This window comes from Carassius gibelio, chromosome A3, assembly GCF_023724105.1.
Source record: "Carassius gibelio isolate Cgi1373 ecotype wild population from Czech Republic chromosome A3, carGib1.2-hapl.c, whole genome shotgun sequence".
Classification (NCBI taxonomy): Eukaryota; Metazoa; Chordata; class Actinopteri; order Cypriniformes; family Cyprinidae; genus Carassius; species Carassius gibelio.
The window spans coordinates 15130427-15146840 of NC_068373.1; the positions used below are offsets into that span (position 1 = coordinate 15130427).

The 16414-nt window shown below is 36.8% G+C and overlaps 1 protein-coding gene across 2 annotated transcripts; it reads left to right on the forward strand.

Moving 5' to 3' along the window:
- Positions 1-652: 652 nt before the first annotated feature.
- LOC127948810 (transmembrane protein 114-like) lies at positions 653-15328 on the forward strand. Of its 2 annotated transcripts, XM_052545556.1 has the most exons (4): positions 653-930; positions 1026-1103; positions 10352-10489; positions 14711-15328. In XM_052545556.1, the coding sequence occupies exons 1-4, from the start codon at positions 753-755 to the stop codon at positions 14941-14943; spliced, it is 627 nt and encodes a 208-aa protein (XP_052401516.1). In that variant the 5' UTR covers positions 653-752; the 3' UTR covers positions 14944-15328. The 2 variants fall into 2 exon arrangements, with proteins under 2 accessions (XP_052401516.1, XP_052401526.1); XM_052545566.1 differs by lacking the exon at positions 1026-1103.
- Positions 15329-16414: the final 1086 nt, after the last annotated feature.

A 16414-nucleotide genomic window follows, 5' to 3' on the forward strand; every position in this document is an offset into this window, starting at 1 on the left:
TAAATAAATTAAATTCTGTTACTATATATATATATATATATATATATATATATATATGTGTGTGTGTGTGTGTGTGTGTACATCGCAAGCAAGAAAAAAAAGGTGTATAGATAATGTTCAGAATAACATACTTACATACATCTAACATCCTAATAATATGTACTGTACTCAGTATGCAAATTAAACACAAAATGCATGAAATGTTCAAAATGTGCCACAATGTTCACATTTATTTCTGTGATGGCAAAGCCAAATTTTCTGCAGTCACACACACACACACACACACACACCACTCTACACACCACTGAATTCTAAATAGTTCATAGAATAATGTGAATAATATCAATGTTGATTTGTCCTATTTTAATAATATATACATGCATGTTTTTATTTGTATTTATCTACTTATTATTATTATTTTATTTGTGTGTGTTTATATATATATATGTATATGTATATGTGTGTATACTGTAAACACTACACTATGCTTTTGCAATACATTGTAAAAATTGTCATGCCAATAATGCACAAACTGAATTTAATTGTATTGAAGAGAGAGAGAGAGAGAGAGAGAGAGAGAGAGGACCATACTGCCCTCTCTTGGTAAAATCACTAGCCAACACTAGCTATTCATAGATAAACAGCAAAGAATCCAGCGAGGGGCTTCCAGAAGGGCAGCTCTGAGGGAAAGAAGAACACTATCGAAGGAGGAGTTTCTATTCAAACACCGCAGAAAGACGCATTCAGACATAATGAAAATCACTTTCACAGGTTTGGCCAGTTTTGTGGCCACCTTTGGTGTCCTCAGCTTTGTGGGTCTCGTGTTGGCAATTGGAACTGATTTTTGGTACATCATTGACACTTCTAAGAGAGAAAACAGCTCATCTGAGTCTCTGAGCTCACATTCTGGACTGTGGAGGACTTGTAACTGTAAGTCACATTACATGTTTGTGTTTGACATTTTGCTTGTGATTTTAATGCTCGAGGATATCATGTGGATGGATAAAGTTATTCTCTTTTTACAGTTCATAACAAGTGCTGGCCATTTATGAATCCTTATGGAGCAGGAACAAACTTATCAGAGTCACAAAGGCAGATACTAAGTAAGATCTGTGTATCATATCATCCTCGTGTCATCCTCATATCTCTTCAATTTGTATTTTTTATAAGCTTCATTCAGCAGACAAAACCAAATCCTTAAAAATATATATTTTTTATGTTGATTGTTTTATTAAATATGCTATCCAAGGGATGTAAACTCTTGTTGAAGGAAGTATTTGATTTACTTAGTTAAAACTCTTCGGTCCGGCTTTATACTAATGCAGTACATATGCTCAAAGTTTCATATATGCTAATGAATTCTTTAAATCTTCATTTACAAAGGTTTGATAAATTATACTGTATATGACTTAATATCTGAGATTTCATTTCATTCACTAATCGTTCTTTAAAACGATAATAAAACATGCCTAAACTATAAACAGCACAAAGCATACTGAATAATAATTTTTTAAAGAAAAAATTCACAAATATTCAGGTACCCTATCTGTCGGTCATTACGGGTTATGTCAAACGACATATGGGGTCTCACTTGGGAGGTCAATCATCTCTGAGTTTAAGAGAAAATGCCAATAAAAATTGGCTAGTGGATTTTACATACCTGAGCCACTCCCTGTCCCCACTCATCAGATTTTTGCTTCGGAGTCAAGTAGTCGATGATATATATATTCACTACAAAGCCATTCATCTTTGTGTTTGTGGAGAGCTGTTTCTGGTCAGTGTCAGTACAGCGCAGTACAGCAGTGTCCCTGCAGTTATTCTCCTGGGCGCTTCAGCTGAAAGAGCAGTATTTCCTCAATACTGCAAGCTGCCTCTGCCCTGCATGCTAGGGGTGGGACAGTTCAACGGAGTTTCAGGGCATGCCTTGCGCTGCCCAACTTGTCCCCGTTGGCTCATTTGGAAGGTTTGACTTAGCTACGTGATTCAGTTCGTTCGGCGACCTCCCAAATTCAGTGGCGTTCTTGAGACTTTGGTGGCAGTCCGGTACGCCTCTGTCTTGTGTGAGGAGATTGCTGTCTTGTTGGCGAAGGATGCAATCGAGCTGGTTCCTCCGGTCGAAATGAGGAGTGGTTTTTACAGCCCATACTTCATCATACCCAAGAAAATCTGTGGCCTTCGACCTATCCTAATCTGCGAGTTTTGAATTGGGCCTTGCACAAGCTCCCACTCAAGATGTTGACGCAGAAATGTATTATCAAATGCGTTCAAGCCCAGGATTGGTTTGCAGCGATTGACTTGAAGGACGGATACTTTCCTGTTTTTATCCTCCTCGCCACAGACCATTTCTGTAGTTTGAGGGATGGGCATAGCATGTAAAAGTCCTCCACTTTGGGCTCTCCATGTCCCCCTGTGTCTTCATGAAGGTCGCGGAGGGCACCAGAGGAGAGGGAACTGGTTCTGTTGGTTGCACCTTACTGGCCCACTCGGACCTGGTTTTCGGAGCTCATGCTGCTCATGACAGCCCCTACCTGGCGCATGCTCCTGAGGAGGGAGCTTGTCTCTCAGGGGCAGGGCACCATATGGCACCCGCATCCAGATCTTCGGAACCTCCATGTGTGGCTTCTGGATGGGACGTGGCAGACCAAGTGGTGAACCTTCAAGTATTGCCCAAGGAGGAGGCAGATCGTTGTGTCCCACAAGAGTGCTTCGCATATACATGGACCACACCCAAAGTGTCAGAAGCTCTGAGCAGCTCCTGGTCTGCTTTGGGGTCAGCAGAAAGGAAGGCTGTTTCCAAGCAGAGGTTGGCCCAATGGATAGTGGATGCCATCACCTAGGCGTACCATTCACAGTGGGAACCATGCCCTCTAGGGGTGAGGGCTCAACTCCACATGGAGTGTTGCCTCCTCCTATGCGCTTGCGCATGGCGCCTCTCTGGCAGACATCTGTCGAGCTGCAGGCTGGGCAACACCTTCTAACCTTGGTGTAGAGCTGGTTTCTTTCCCTGTGTTGGGTAATAGGTAATTGGCAGGAAGAACTGGCTCTGTGTCATGCTTGCTGCACTATTCGCCCTTACATGGGGATGTAAGTTTTTTTTTTCTCCCAGTAGAGTTCCCTGGTTAGTGTGCCCTGGTTGAGCATCCTCCAGCACCCTCTGTGGTCAGACTTGGCAGAGCAGTCTGTTGCCAGGCCCAGTACTGGTGTTGGCATGCCCAGAGTCCCAGTTAGCCCCAATACTGGGCTACGTGCCCATATGGCTTGATTCCCTATGGGTATACCACATGGGTATACCTATATTCCACATGTGTATTCTTCCACGATAAGGTTTCCCTCTTGGTAAACCTGTGTCTTCTCTTGACCCGCTCTGTCAGTCACTTCTGGCAGCTGTTCCATTCTAAGGTAGGACCTGCTTCAGAGACCCATTCCATATGTAGTATTGCTCCCTGGGTCAAGTCAAGTCAAGTCAAGTCACCTTTATTTATAAAGTGCTTTAAACAAAATACATTGCATCAAAGCAACTGAACGACATTCATTAGGAAAACAGTGTGTCAATAATGCAAAAAGACAGTTCAAGGCAGTTCATCATTGAATTCAGTGATGTCCTCTCTGTTCAGGTAAATAGTGTCTGTGAATTTATTTGCAATCAAGTCAACAATATCGCTGCAGATGAAGTGGCCAGTCCATATCAGTATCTCCACATGTCACCTCCCTACGAGTATGATTTGGTCTCCGTAGTGACCTTTTTCCTAGGCTCACTTCCCCATCGTCTGCCAAGCTCAAAGAACAAATAAGAAATATTTGAAGCAATCTTTGACTGAAGATTGAAATCCCATTCCAAAAACTTTTGTGGATGGAACAGCAGCATGGCCCTCTCCAGCAGCAATGTACTCAACATTTTGAGCCCCTTCAGTACCAAGTTAATTCAGTTAATTTGTGCTGGGACTTTGGGAAGGTTACGACCATAAGTGTAGCTTTTGGGACACGCGTGGCTTGTTAACAATTGCAGTGCAACAGGGTTGGGACGTGTTCAGGTTGTGGCATTTTCCATGGACCCCATATGTTGTTCGACCTAACTCATACTGACCAACAGATAGGGAACATCTCAGTTACGTACATAATCTGAGACGTTATGTCCCCATGCCACAACCTTGAATCATTCGCTGTTGCTGGGACACTTTCTCTGTACCTCAGTGTAAAACCTGAAGAGTGGATGCACCTGTCACCTATTTATCCCTGTAGGCACAGGGAGTGGCTTAGGTATGCAAAATCCACAAGCCAATTTGCATTTTCTCTTAAACATGCCAAAAATAAGTATAAAGTAACAGAAAAATCTATATAGCAAGAAAAAAAGAAGGTGTATAGATAATTGTCACACTACACGAGGAGTCAAGGAGCCAGGAACGAGGGGACGAGGAATTCATGAAATGAGAGTCTTTGATAATACAAATGGGAATCGGAGCACATGGAAGACATCCAAGAACCGACAAACACAAGCTGAAAGGACTAGGGCTTATAAAGACAGGATAATTGGGTAAACACAGGTACATAGAATAACTAATTTACAAGGACACAGAACACAGAGGGAAAACACAGAATAATGAGTCCAGGGACTCATGACTCATTACTCTCATTACTCCTCCTCCTGGAAGGTGCACCCTTGCACCATAAGAACAACATGGGGAGGGGAGTGTGTGGTAACTAGGGAGGAGGCTCACGAGGAGGACGGATATCCGAGAGGGGGCCAGCAGACAAAATCCAGGGAGGAGACAATGGAGGGAGGATATAGGAGGAGCTTGGAGCAGGAGGAGAGCAACTGGACCCAGGCCACAGCCATGATGTCGACCCACGGTGGAGCAAACAGAGGGAGGAGCCATGGAGGAGGAATGGCTGCTGACTCCAGGGGGCCAACCAATGGCCGCAAAGCAGGTGGAGGAGGAGCCCGAGGTGGAGACAGAGAACCAATGAGCCAGGGGGAAAGAAAAGTGTCCGTCGCTACCTTGGGCTCCTCTTCCATCTGCTCCGCCACCGTTGGTCGGCCCCTTTCCTCCTCCATGGCTCCTCCCCCTGTCAATATCATGGCTGTGGCCTGGGGCAACGGGACTTCTCCTGCTCCAAGCTCCTCTTATCTCCTCCATGGCCCCTCCCTCCATCGTTCGGGGAGCAGGCCCTGGAGGACAGTTAATTTTGCTTGGGCACTTTCAAATTCACTTTCAAAAACCGACAAACACAAACTGAAAGGACTAGGGCTTATAAAGACATGATAATTGGGGACACAGGTGCATATAATAACTAATTAACAGGGACACGGAACATATGTGGATTGAAAACACAATTCAATGACTCCAGTGGCGTGACAAAAATAATAATTTTAACACATCTGTGATAATTGCACACAGGCTGCAAACTTCAGAAAAGGAACTTTGGCTTTGGCTTTTGGAAATATCTGAAAATATGTATTTAAATTCTCAGACTGTCAGAACAAGGTGTTTTAAGACCATTTTCACCTGAATGGCTTAATGTAAAGTTCCTAAAGACACTGAACACAATGGCTTTAAAATGCCCTATTATCTTTAAATTGTCATGGAAACACTCTTCAATCAGAGGAAAGAAACAGCTTTGGTAGAAACACAGCTTCATGTGTTTCTCTAATAATATTGTGAGCCCACCTGCCAGCAGACTCCAGAACATTATTTTCCTTTGTTTTTTTATTTTTTTATTTTCCTAATCTAAACATGGCTGTTGGCTATACACAATATCACTCAAAATTTCATGTCTTTTTATTGCTAAATAATTACGAGTGACAAGATCCAGGGGGCATGGTTGGATCCAGATCCAACTCCTCCCCCCTTACATATACCTAAACCTACCCGTCTCCACCCCCTGATCCCTAAAACCACTCATCTCCACCCCTTAAGCTACCAGACTCCATCCTTAGATGTGGATCCAACCACACCCCCTTGATCTTGGGTTCTGCAGTTAGGGCCTACTGATGATTGTAAAAAAGCCATTGAGAAAAGCAAAATTAATTTGAGATAAAGTCTTCTTATCTATCCCGTACATCATACACTATCAAATATATTCTTGTCTGAGACATTCAAGGCACTTGTGTAGGTCTAATGAGATTTAAAAATTCACATGCTCATTGTCCACACCTTAAACATTATCTATATAGGCCTACCTGCCACAAGAGACTATAATGAGGTTTTAAAACCAAGATTATCTAAGATTTAAGATTTACCTCTTAACTGGCAAAATTGGATTTAGTTTTTGCTTTTGAACAACTTAATAAGCCTGGGTTGCCAGGATGTTGCTTTGATTAGATAGTAGTTGCTGGACAAAACTCAGCTAAATTCCCCCCTAAAGGTAATTATGTTTATGGCTGCTCCAAAAATAGTGCAGAGTAATGTCAGAAATACAGTGAAAATAATAGCTGGTTTGATTATAATATGTCAGTGTAATCTTTGTTTTTCAACCCAAATGCTGGGTTGAGACCGTTGGGTAAGACTTTGGGATGTTTTAACCCAAGTTTGGATTGAAAATTTTTCTCGATTATAACCCAGCGGCGCTGGGTTGGGAACGCGGACGCGAAGGAGAGCAAGCACGTCACGTTAAGATCGTACGTCTCCAGTGCGGGCAGCTGCCATTTTCTCAGCGTGAAAGAAGCGAGAAGCGAGTGAAAGACATTATGGTAAGTAAAGATTAAAAATGTAAAGTTAGCGTTTATTGTTTACCCGGTTATATGAAAGGAGGAAACAAAGGAGCTTAACTTTATATAGAAAAATATGTGGACGCGGTTTTCGCCTCAGACACTGAGGTCTTAACGGCCTCCTTTAACATTACTAAACGGAAGATGTACTTTTTAATATAAGGTCCGTGAGTGTCTTATGTCATATTTACATAATATTTTATAATATCTGCACTTTTTCAAGGTATGGTTGAGGTTATGGTAACGGTTACACTAATGTTAATTTGTTATCTTATTTTTCACGGTTAAACTGAATGTACTTTAGTCTCCTAAAGGAAACGGCATTGTGTAATAAAGGCTAACATAATTATTTTGAGGCTGTTGAAGTGGTAATTTTTAAAAGTATGTTTTACATGTAATATTTCAGACTTGTTGAGCTCGTTACTTCACTGTGTCAGCGCCGAGAGTTAAAGACACAGAACCAACTGAAGCGGTGGAGTAGCGGTGTTCTCAGCTTCTTCTGAAGAGAGGGAAAGACGGGTTTAAGGCGAGTAAACTTCAGAATTCTATCAAGGTAACTTTTTTATTTTTTTACTAAGACTAAAATAATGTTTGTTTTTGTAGATATTGTAATCCAGAGACAACATAACTAAATTCTTTTGAGACTGATGTAATTATTTTGAAAATTGATGTTTCTGTTGTGTCCTGCCTGTTTACTTCACATTTTGATGCAACAACAGTATGATTACATGTTCATATTTTAACTATTGATGTCCCTTTTTTCTTTGCAGAACTCAAACTAACTTTGGAGTTAAGGACACAGAAGTCTTTAGAAGAGAGAGAAAGAAAGGGAAAAGGTCACACAAAAAATAATTTACTTGCCCTCATGTCATTCCAAACCTATAAGACTTATGTTTACAACACAAATGAATATATTTTTAATTTTCTCATAATTTTGTAAATCCATTTATAGTCTAGATAATCAGTATTTCCAAGCCTCATAAATATAATTATTGTAGAATTAATTCATTCCGATATTTATATATGAATAAATCTGCATAGAATCCACCTATTCTTCAATGTGTAACTATAGGCGAGACCTCCGGTTCATGAGAATAACGTAATGTTTACTATTTTAACGGGACATGTTCAAACAAGAATATCTATGCTAGAGCTCTTTTCAATGACTGCATTATAATCCTTGTGATTATTTTCTTTTTTCTCTTTGCATTTCACTGTATAAACATCAACATTTCATTATTTATTATTACACTGGAATGAGAGTATAGTTCCTAGCCATATCGGCCTAAAAAATCGCAACTTTTCATTTTCAGTCAGTCTTAGTAAAAAATGTAACTACAGAAGATTCGAGTTTTAAATAGGAAAAATACAGAAACTCTTTGGTCATTTTTCAGCGAGATCCTGTGCTATAGCTAGATGGTAAAACATCACTGCTTAACTCTAGGGGAGTTGGAAAATGAGGCCATTTTCAAAAATAGTGTAGTGTTCCTTTAAGTATAAATCCTCTCATGCAAGTCCAGTCTTGTCAGTGAAATCTTTTCTTTTCTCAAAAAAATCTGTAATTTGTTGGTTAAAAAGGTTAAGAAGGCTTGTATTCACTGCAGAAACATGTAAATTGATGTACATATTATAGAAGGAGTTATTGGTTTTTACCATATTCAGGCAAGACTTGTCATATTGCTCATTTGTTGGTTTTGATTGCTTTTATTATCCTCATGTGTCCTTTGGACAAAATTCGCTTTAGAGATAAGCTTCTGGCAGTTGACTAAATGTGAAAAGTAAATGTAAGTATAAACCTATGCTATGATATAACATTATTGTTGTTATTATGAACTATTATTCACTGCATAATATAAAATTGTGTTTAAATGAAAGAAACATTGCTTACTAAATGAAAGTGTGATAGAGTGGACACTTGAGCTGTGAGGAGGAAGACAGATTGATGGTTTTCATGTTGAATGCAGTTTTGTTCATATCAATACTAACGATTCAATTTAACCTTAACTTCTGTCAGGTTAATACTTAATCTTGTTCTGTTTGTTATTTTTTTTTCCTCTTCTATATTTTATAACTCCTAGAGTCAAAACTGTGAATTGTGCAGCAAATACAGTTAATGTTATGGAGACTAAATTGTATTACAGAGCAGCAGAAACTTGGAAGTAGCATTCAGTCATACTTTATTTTTAACATTTTTAATAGACCAAATATTATTATTCTATACCATTGGAGGTATGCATGTTTTGTTGATTAATGTCAGTCATAACAATTTTTTTTTTTTTTCACTGAATGCACCTTTAAAAACTTTTCATGTGAATGTGACTGATTCACTTTATTTTATGTTGTAAAAATAAACAGTTTAATTCTATTTTAGTTGTGTGATTTGTGATAAAAGTATAGGCCAGAAGTTCTCAACACCGGCGCTCGAGGCACTTAGCTTGTCCAGATGGGTTTGAATAGGAAAACAGCGCTAAACTCTTCCTTAAAGTTGAAACCCCTGGTAAAGAAAAAAAAAAAGAACATAGTTTATGTTGTTATATTAATCAAAAAGAAATTGGTGATGTTTACATAATCATAAGGAGTAATAGATATTCATAAAACTAAGTAAATGGAAATCTAAAAAAATAAAATAAAAATACAATCAACTTATTTACTTTAATATTTTAATTTACAGTAAATAATTCAATTTACTTAATATTTTGATAAATGCAAAGTAAATGCAAGACATTATTATAAAATAATAAATAAACTTTACATAATTGCTTTGAATATACAAAACTTCTAAATGAAAAAGACTTAATATTTACGCAATTAAAGTGCAATTAGATTTAATTTCTTAAATGAATGTTAATTTAATTAGATTTTACTTGATAATAGCACGTAAGCTGTACTTGATATTAGAGCAGTAAAATTTACTTAAAATGTGTTATTGTAAATTGTTCCAAGGATTGTTTTTTTCAAGTAAATCTTACAAGTTATAGGCTAATTCCTGGAAACTGTCAAAGGGTATACTGTATTCACAAAGTCTCAAGAGCTGAGCTTTGACTTGCCAGTCTACACAAAGAAAGTCAAATTAGCTTTTCACATTCACTCACTTGCATCACCTATTTCCTTTTATAAAAATCGGCTAATTACTAGGGAAGGGCTGCTCAAGAAATGTAGGATTAAGTCATTAGAAGGCCTGTGAATGATTGTGAATCATTTTTTTAATAGTCCAATATCATAACTGTCAAAAATGCGCCAGCTGCTAAATGCATACTCTGGCATAAATGGCAACTTGAATGGCATACAATATTTCATCATGGTCAACACAATGGGAACAAAAACATTCTCTTGAAATGCTCTTTGAAATGATCCTGATTAGCCGTACTGATTACCATTCTTAATGAACAAACAAAACCTTTTTAAATGCCACAAAAGTTTTCATTAATTAATTGGGTAAATTCCAACTTTACGCTCAGAAACACGCAGATTTTCCATAATTGCCCCAATGTAGTAATGCAGTAATTTTTTGCAGTTTTTGTTGTTGCTTATTTCCAAATGTGTCCAATTAGCGTGACAAAGGATAGACCCATTAGTGAAAAAATCAGCATGCTTTGGTTGGGATTGTGACTGGCACTGACGGATCAAGTACTCTTCTCTTTCCAGACATGCAAGGAACGTTCATCGTCCTGCTGCCCCTCAGTGTGATTGTGCTGTTTATTGGAGGAATGCTGGGCTTCATCAGTATGTTGGCAAGGGCCTACCTGCTGCTCCTCCTGACCGGAGTGCTGCTTCTGTTCGGTGGTGAGCATCACCCCCGCTTTCACCTCTGTGAGCCATGAATATTTATTCTGCCCAAGTCATGCTTGACAGAGCATCTGGAACTCTGGACGGTTTTGATAGTAATAAATAAGCTTCGCAAGCAACAACAACAAAAAATTACATTTGAAAACACTTGTAAACAGAGATACTTTTTATTGATTACATGAAGATTTTAATATATTGATTCTCCCTGATTCCTCCAAGTTTGAAATGTTCCTTTCTAAAATAGCCTTATTTACACTTCGAAACTCTTCCAGTTTAGTGGATATTTACACAAAGACCAGTCATTGGTCAGGTGGCTGTAATTACACAATCACATAGCATTTGATCACTGGATTTACAAAAATCATTTTAATTTAAAAAGTTTTTCAACATTGTATCATCTACATCTACTTAAATTATCACTCAGAGGGTTAATCATGTATTACTTTGTCTTTGGAATGCTTTAAGCGCAAAAGCGCTATTAAGCGCAAAAAATCATGTTAATTCTCATTTACAGTACATATAGTGCAGGGATTCCAAAACTTGTCAGCCAAATCTCTTTCACCTAATATATTTATTTCAAGTTCCCTCTCAGATTTTTAGGTAATAAGTTAATAATTAAGTAACATGGTTCTCTGATGACACACAACATGCAGTCAAACAAATTAAATATATTTTTAGTGTTTTTAAGCGTTTTATTCCGATTTGTGTTATTTTAACATGATTTTTTTTTTTTTATTGTACATTTTTATAATTTAATTATAAGCATTTTATTCCATTTCATTCATTTAATCTGGGGCTTCACTCCCCTGCAGTTCATGAGCCCCAGCTCGGGAAACCTTGACATAATGTTAATATGCATTTTTATATCAACATATACATCAACTTATAATTTATTACATTTATTAGAATTTATTACAATTTATTACAGTTTCTATTACAATTTTATCAGAATGTATGACAGTTTTAAATTACATGAGGGTTAGTATATGATGACAAATTAATTTTTCGGGTGAACTATCCCTTTAATGTTTTCTCCTTTTTTTTTAAATTGATATGGATTTTTTCATTTAAAATATTGCTTGCTTGTGTAATATTGCTTAACTATATCATGTCATATAAATATGAGACAAAAACTCATACAGGGTTATTTTTCGCTTAGGGGCATACTGTATAACTACATTCTATAGGCTACATCATGCAGTAAATAATGCAATAAAAAAAATCATGTCAATGCCATAATTCTGCAATAAGAAATTTTATCACCATTGGAGCAATACAATTTTTCAGTCAGGGTGTCAATTTCAAGGTTGAACAAAAAAGGAAATTGCTTACAAGTTACTTTATTTATTGCTAACAAAGGTCTGAATGGTTTTCTGATCTGTCAAACACATGTGGTCGTTGACTTTATTTAGTAGGCCAACTTGTTAGCAACCACACACATAACACCGGCTTCAAAACTCATATATGAGGCATGACTGTGTGCAGTTTATGCTTTACAACAAAAGTGAAAGTCTTTCAAATAATGCTTACTGTATTTTACTCAGCTTTGTACGTTTGTAATGCTGGCGCCAGTTTGTAGAACACTCTTTTATTATATAACTTTAAAAAGCTAAGGGGACTTGGGAGCATTGACAATGGAATAGATTTTTATTCAGACCCATTTAACTGGTGCTACTCTGTTACACGGACACTGGTTCATGTTTTAAAAGGAAATATCTACCCACATCATTTGTGAGAAAATATAGGTTCACTTGAAATTCCTCTCAGGATGAAAGCCTTTCTCTTTTTTAAGATTCACTCAGTACCTAGAACAGAAAGAAATTAAATTGTATGTTGCTTTGCAGATGCCATGGTAACAACTAAACCCAACATGGATTTTGAACTTCATCAGATTGATATGAACACATGCAATAACTGCAAAGCAGCGTTTCCTTTAAATGTCACCAACCTACAGATCACAGCCAATAAATTACTGAAATTCTTGGTGATTATTCATCAGCAAGAAATGATTGGCTGATGATGAAGGCGGTTCTCAAAGGTCATGGGCCTTTTCATATAAAAAGAGCAGCATCATGAATGACTTGCTTTTAAGTACAGAGACCCTCATTGTGGAGGGTTGCATTAGACTTCACTCTCACTGCTGCAAAGACGGTGGAACAAATGCATTCACAAAATATGTGTTTCCATTGACAAAGAGACATTTTACTGCCAGTCAAACATTTGGACACACCTTCTCCCTTATATTAAAGTTTTTTTTTTTTCATTTTAGAAGTATAGTAAAGTAATAAAACTATGAAATATGAGTTTAGTAACCAAAAAATTAATAAAAATAAATAAATCAAATATCAAAATACATTGGAAAATATTAAATATAATAATATTATAATAATAAAAACAAGTACCACATCCTTAAAGTTGAAGTACACTCAAAAAAATTACTCTTTGAATGAACATAAAAAAATCATGGAAAGGATTTCCACATGATTAATTTGCTTTATTTCAGCATTATGCAATTCTGTTACTCCAATTTAATGTACTTACGCTGGGTCAACTTAACTTATTAAGGTTGATTCAACTTATTTACTATGGTTGGGCAAAGCTTAATTTAATAGTGTCAGTCCAACTAATTTGCAATGTTTTGGACAATGTTTTTAATAATTAAGTTCATTTTACAAAATAAGTTTAAGTAAACTTAACAAACCTTAATAGAGTCAACAAACAACAAATGAGTTAATTGTACCTGAAAATGTTAAATAATGATGACATAAAATTTGACTAATGCCATATTAGGAATGCCACCCCCTTGCATTAGGACCATGAGCAGATGATTAATATTACTCTTCATCCAGACCTTCCTATAATTATAGTTAATCAATTGTATCACTAACAAATTTGAAACATAAAGCAACATTTCAAACTGTTTGTTTTCTTTGTTTGTTTTGTTCTAAAACTTATTAGAACAACTTCATTGCTATGAGTTGTATTACTCATCTACCTATCTAATGGTGCTACACTTCTCCAAGAGGGTGACAAAATAACAATTACCCATAATACACTGCAGAAATCCTCAGCCAATGAGATGCAAGTCTGTGTTGGTTTCATTAATCAGTTACTATTACGCAACAATGTTATGTTGGCTGAACAAATAATTTTTAATTAAAGCTGACAATACACACTTTTTTGTTGAATGAACTAGATTAAATCAAGTTCACATTGTTAAATAATTTTTTTTTTAAGTAATCATAACATGAACGGATTAAGTAAAATTGGCAAAGGTGAAAGTACATTTTTTTGAGTGTATGCGGATTTGGCGCTACTAGTGTCACTAAGCATAACTACAAAAATAAAGCACATTTTCAAACAACCTTTACTTTTACAACCTTACTGTTTAATCTGGGCTTGATAGTAAAGAGTTAACATTTGTGCCAAAAACTTAAGTTTAGCTTTATCTGTTGAGAAGGATCTCTGTGAGTTTGACTTCTCGATCGAAACCCATTCTGTTCAATTCTGCCGTCTTGTAAAAGCACCGCCAGAGTTCGCCTTTGCTTTACTCTGTTGTCTGTCTCTGTATATTTTGACAAGTCTTTGATATTTGGCTTGCACTTCTGTCACTAAATCTGATTTTCTTTTCCTAAATTCTTAAAGGGATAGTTCTCCATCCTCTGCTCATGCTCAAGTTGTTCCAAACCTGTAGGAATTTCTTTTTTTCTGTTGAACACAAAGGAAGATTGTTGGTAACCAAACAGTCGATGGTAGCCATCATTGTATTTTTGTCCATATACTATAGAAGTCATTGGCTGTCATCAACTGTTTGGTTACCAACATTCTTCAAAATATCTTCTTTTGTGCTCAACAAAAGAAACTTATACAGAATTTTAATGACCTAAAAGGTTGCAGAAACATTGGCATCATTGTTGAGAGAACTATCACATGTCCCATGAACTATCCCTGAGCAGGCCGCTGTTTAGATGGTGCCTGGGAGGCTCAATTGTTTATATTTATGGGGGAGAGATAAACCCATAAATGGTATACTTATAGTATTCAACTCAGTGAACTATAAACTGGGTTAAGAGAATGTATTCCGACATAAAACGTAACCATTTATCAGGTGTGATTACTGGCCAGGATCCGTACAATGTATGAATTTATGGTCTTCTCCAATATAAAACCACTGGAGAATGTCTTACAAACATCTGTCTTCCTGCTCTGTTCTTACAGCTATGCTCTCATTGGCTGGAATTTGTGTCTACATGGCATACTCCGCAGCTGCCTTCAAAGAGGCTGTGGACATCTCTGGCCACAAAACCCTGGAGGACATTGAGATTTACTTTGGCTGGTCTCTGATTCTAGCATCTGTTTCTTTTGTTGGAGAACTGTTTACTGCAGTGGGGTTCCTGCTTACCTCAGCCAGAGTGAGCCAGCTGACCAATCAGGAAGAACATGAATACTGACATGCTCTGAATCAGGACAGGAGAGGATTACATCACGTGAAGGCGCTGAAAATGCCACACAAACACTGAAAATTAAATTGGTGTTTACATTTTAAAATGAAAAATGTTTATGGACATTTCAGTGTTCAATTTTCGCAAGGCACGCCAAGGGTCAGTCTTTGAGGTTATATAACAATAATAACAATAATTACATGTGGAAATGTAAAAATGTCTTCAAGTGACTGGTTGAACTGCTAAAAGAAGCATGGGAACCCCTGATGTAAAGAAAAAAAAACATTGCAACCTAATTTTTACAGTACATTTGCTTACTGTCTTTTAATTATGTTATTTATGTTCATTTTGTCTGATTTGTGTCAGTAAAACATAATAAAATATTGCCCCCCCCCTTTTGTTTTCATTTCATATCTTCTTTTCTTAATGTTTATTTATTACATTTTTTGTTGAGAGGTCTTGCCCTCTGATTTACTTTTTGAATGCCAATTTATATATCCATCATACATGTTGAAGTGTATGTAGAGTGCTAATTTAGACCTCAGATAAGAAGAAACGACAGTGATTGCAAATATATTCCTAATCAGTTGCTACCAATTTGCCTAATTAACAGTCTGACCTTCGGATCTCTACTTACATCTAGATCTCGCTGAATACATGCTTGTATTTATACTGTTTTATTAGGACTAAAACCTTTAATTTTCCCAGATCAGGAAGTGGCACACAAGAATAAATTATGACTATAGCACAAATGAAAGCAAATGCTTCACCCTCTCCAGATGGCTGGATCTGTCCCACACAAAGGTTTCTGATAGCATTGTATTATTTTGGGAATTACACACTGCAATTTTGGAAACAGCCTTGCTGCATCTGTCTGATTGATAGATAACTGATTTCTACTGATCGAAGAGACTTGTAGAAAATATTCTTTAGGATATCCAATGCTTTCTCCAATGCAAAGTTTCTTGCTACAGAATTTCCATCAAATATTTTGATCCCGGCGATCTGAGAAGTGGAAAGTATTGATTTTGGGCTTGCGTGAGATGAGTCAGAAATAATACAAATCAGAATGAATGTAAACAAAAAGATGATGATGAATTCTTAATAGGATCAGCTTGATCTTAAATCTCAAAATTTAAATCTAAATCTACAAAATAATTGTATTCTTCCCTTGTATCTACGTCTGAAGTGCATTCTTGAATATATGAATTTGGATTTTACATTATGATTACTATTATCATAAAGTTTCTAATTAAGGCCATATTACACAGAAAGAAAATAATTTTGGATGGAGATTAGCTTGCAGTATATATATCACACTGATGATGATATAAAACAACTTATCAGCTTTGGTTATTAAAGGAATAGTTCACCCCAAAATTTTTATTTTGTTTCTTCATCAGAACAGATTTGTTGTAATTTAGCATTACATCAGTTGCTCACCATTGGATCTTCTGCAGTGAATGGGTGCCGTCAGAAT

Excerpts from the sequence above, each read along its gene's own strand:
- LOC127948810 (XM_052545556.1), top strand. The coding sequence starts at position 753 with ATGAAAATCACTTTCACAGGTTTGGCCAGTTTTGTGGCCACCTTTGGT. Across the intron at positions 931-1,025 it reads ACTGTGGAGGACTTGTAACT|TTCATAACAAGTGCTGGCCA; the intron begins GTAAGTCACATT and ends CTCTTTTTACAG. Across the intron at positions 10,490-14,710 it reads AGTGCTGCTTCTGTTCGGTG|CTATGCTCTCATTGGCTGGA; the intron begins GTGAGCATCACC and ends CTGTTCTTACAG.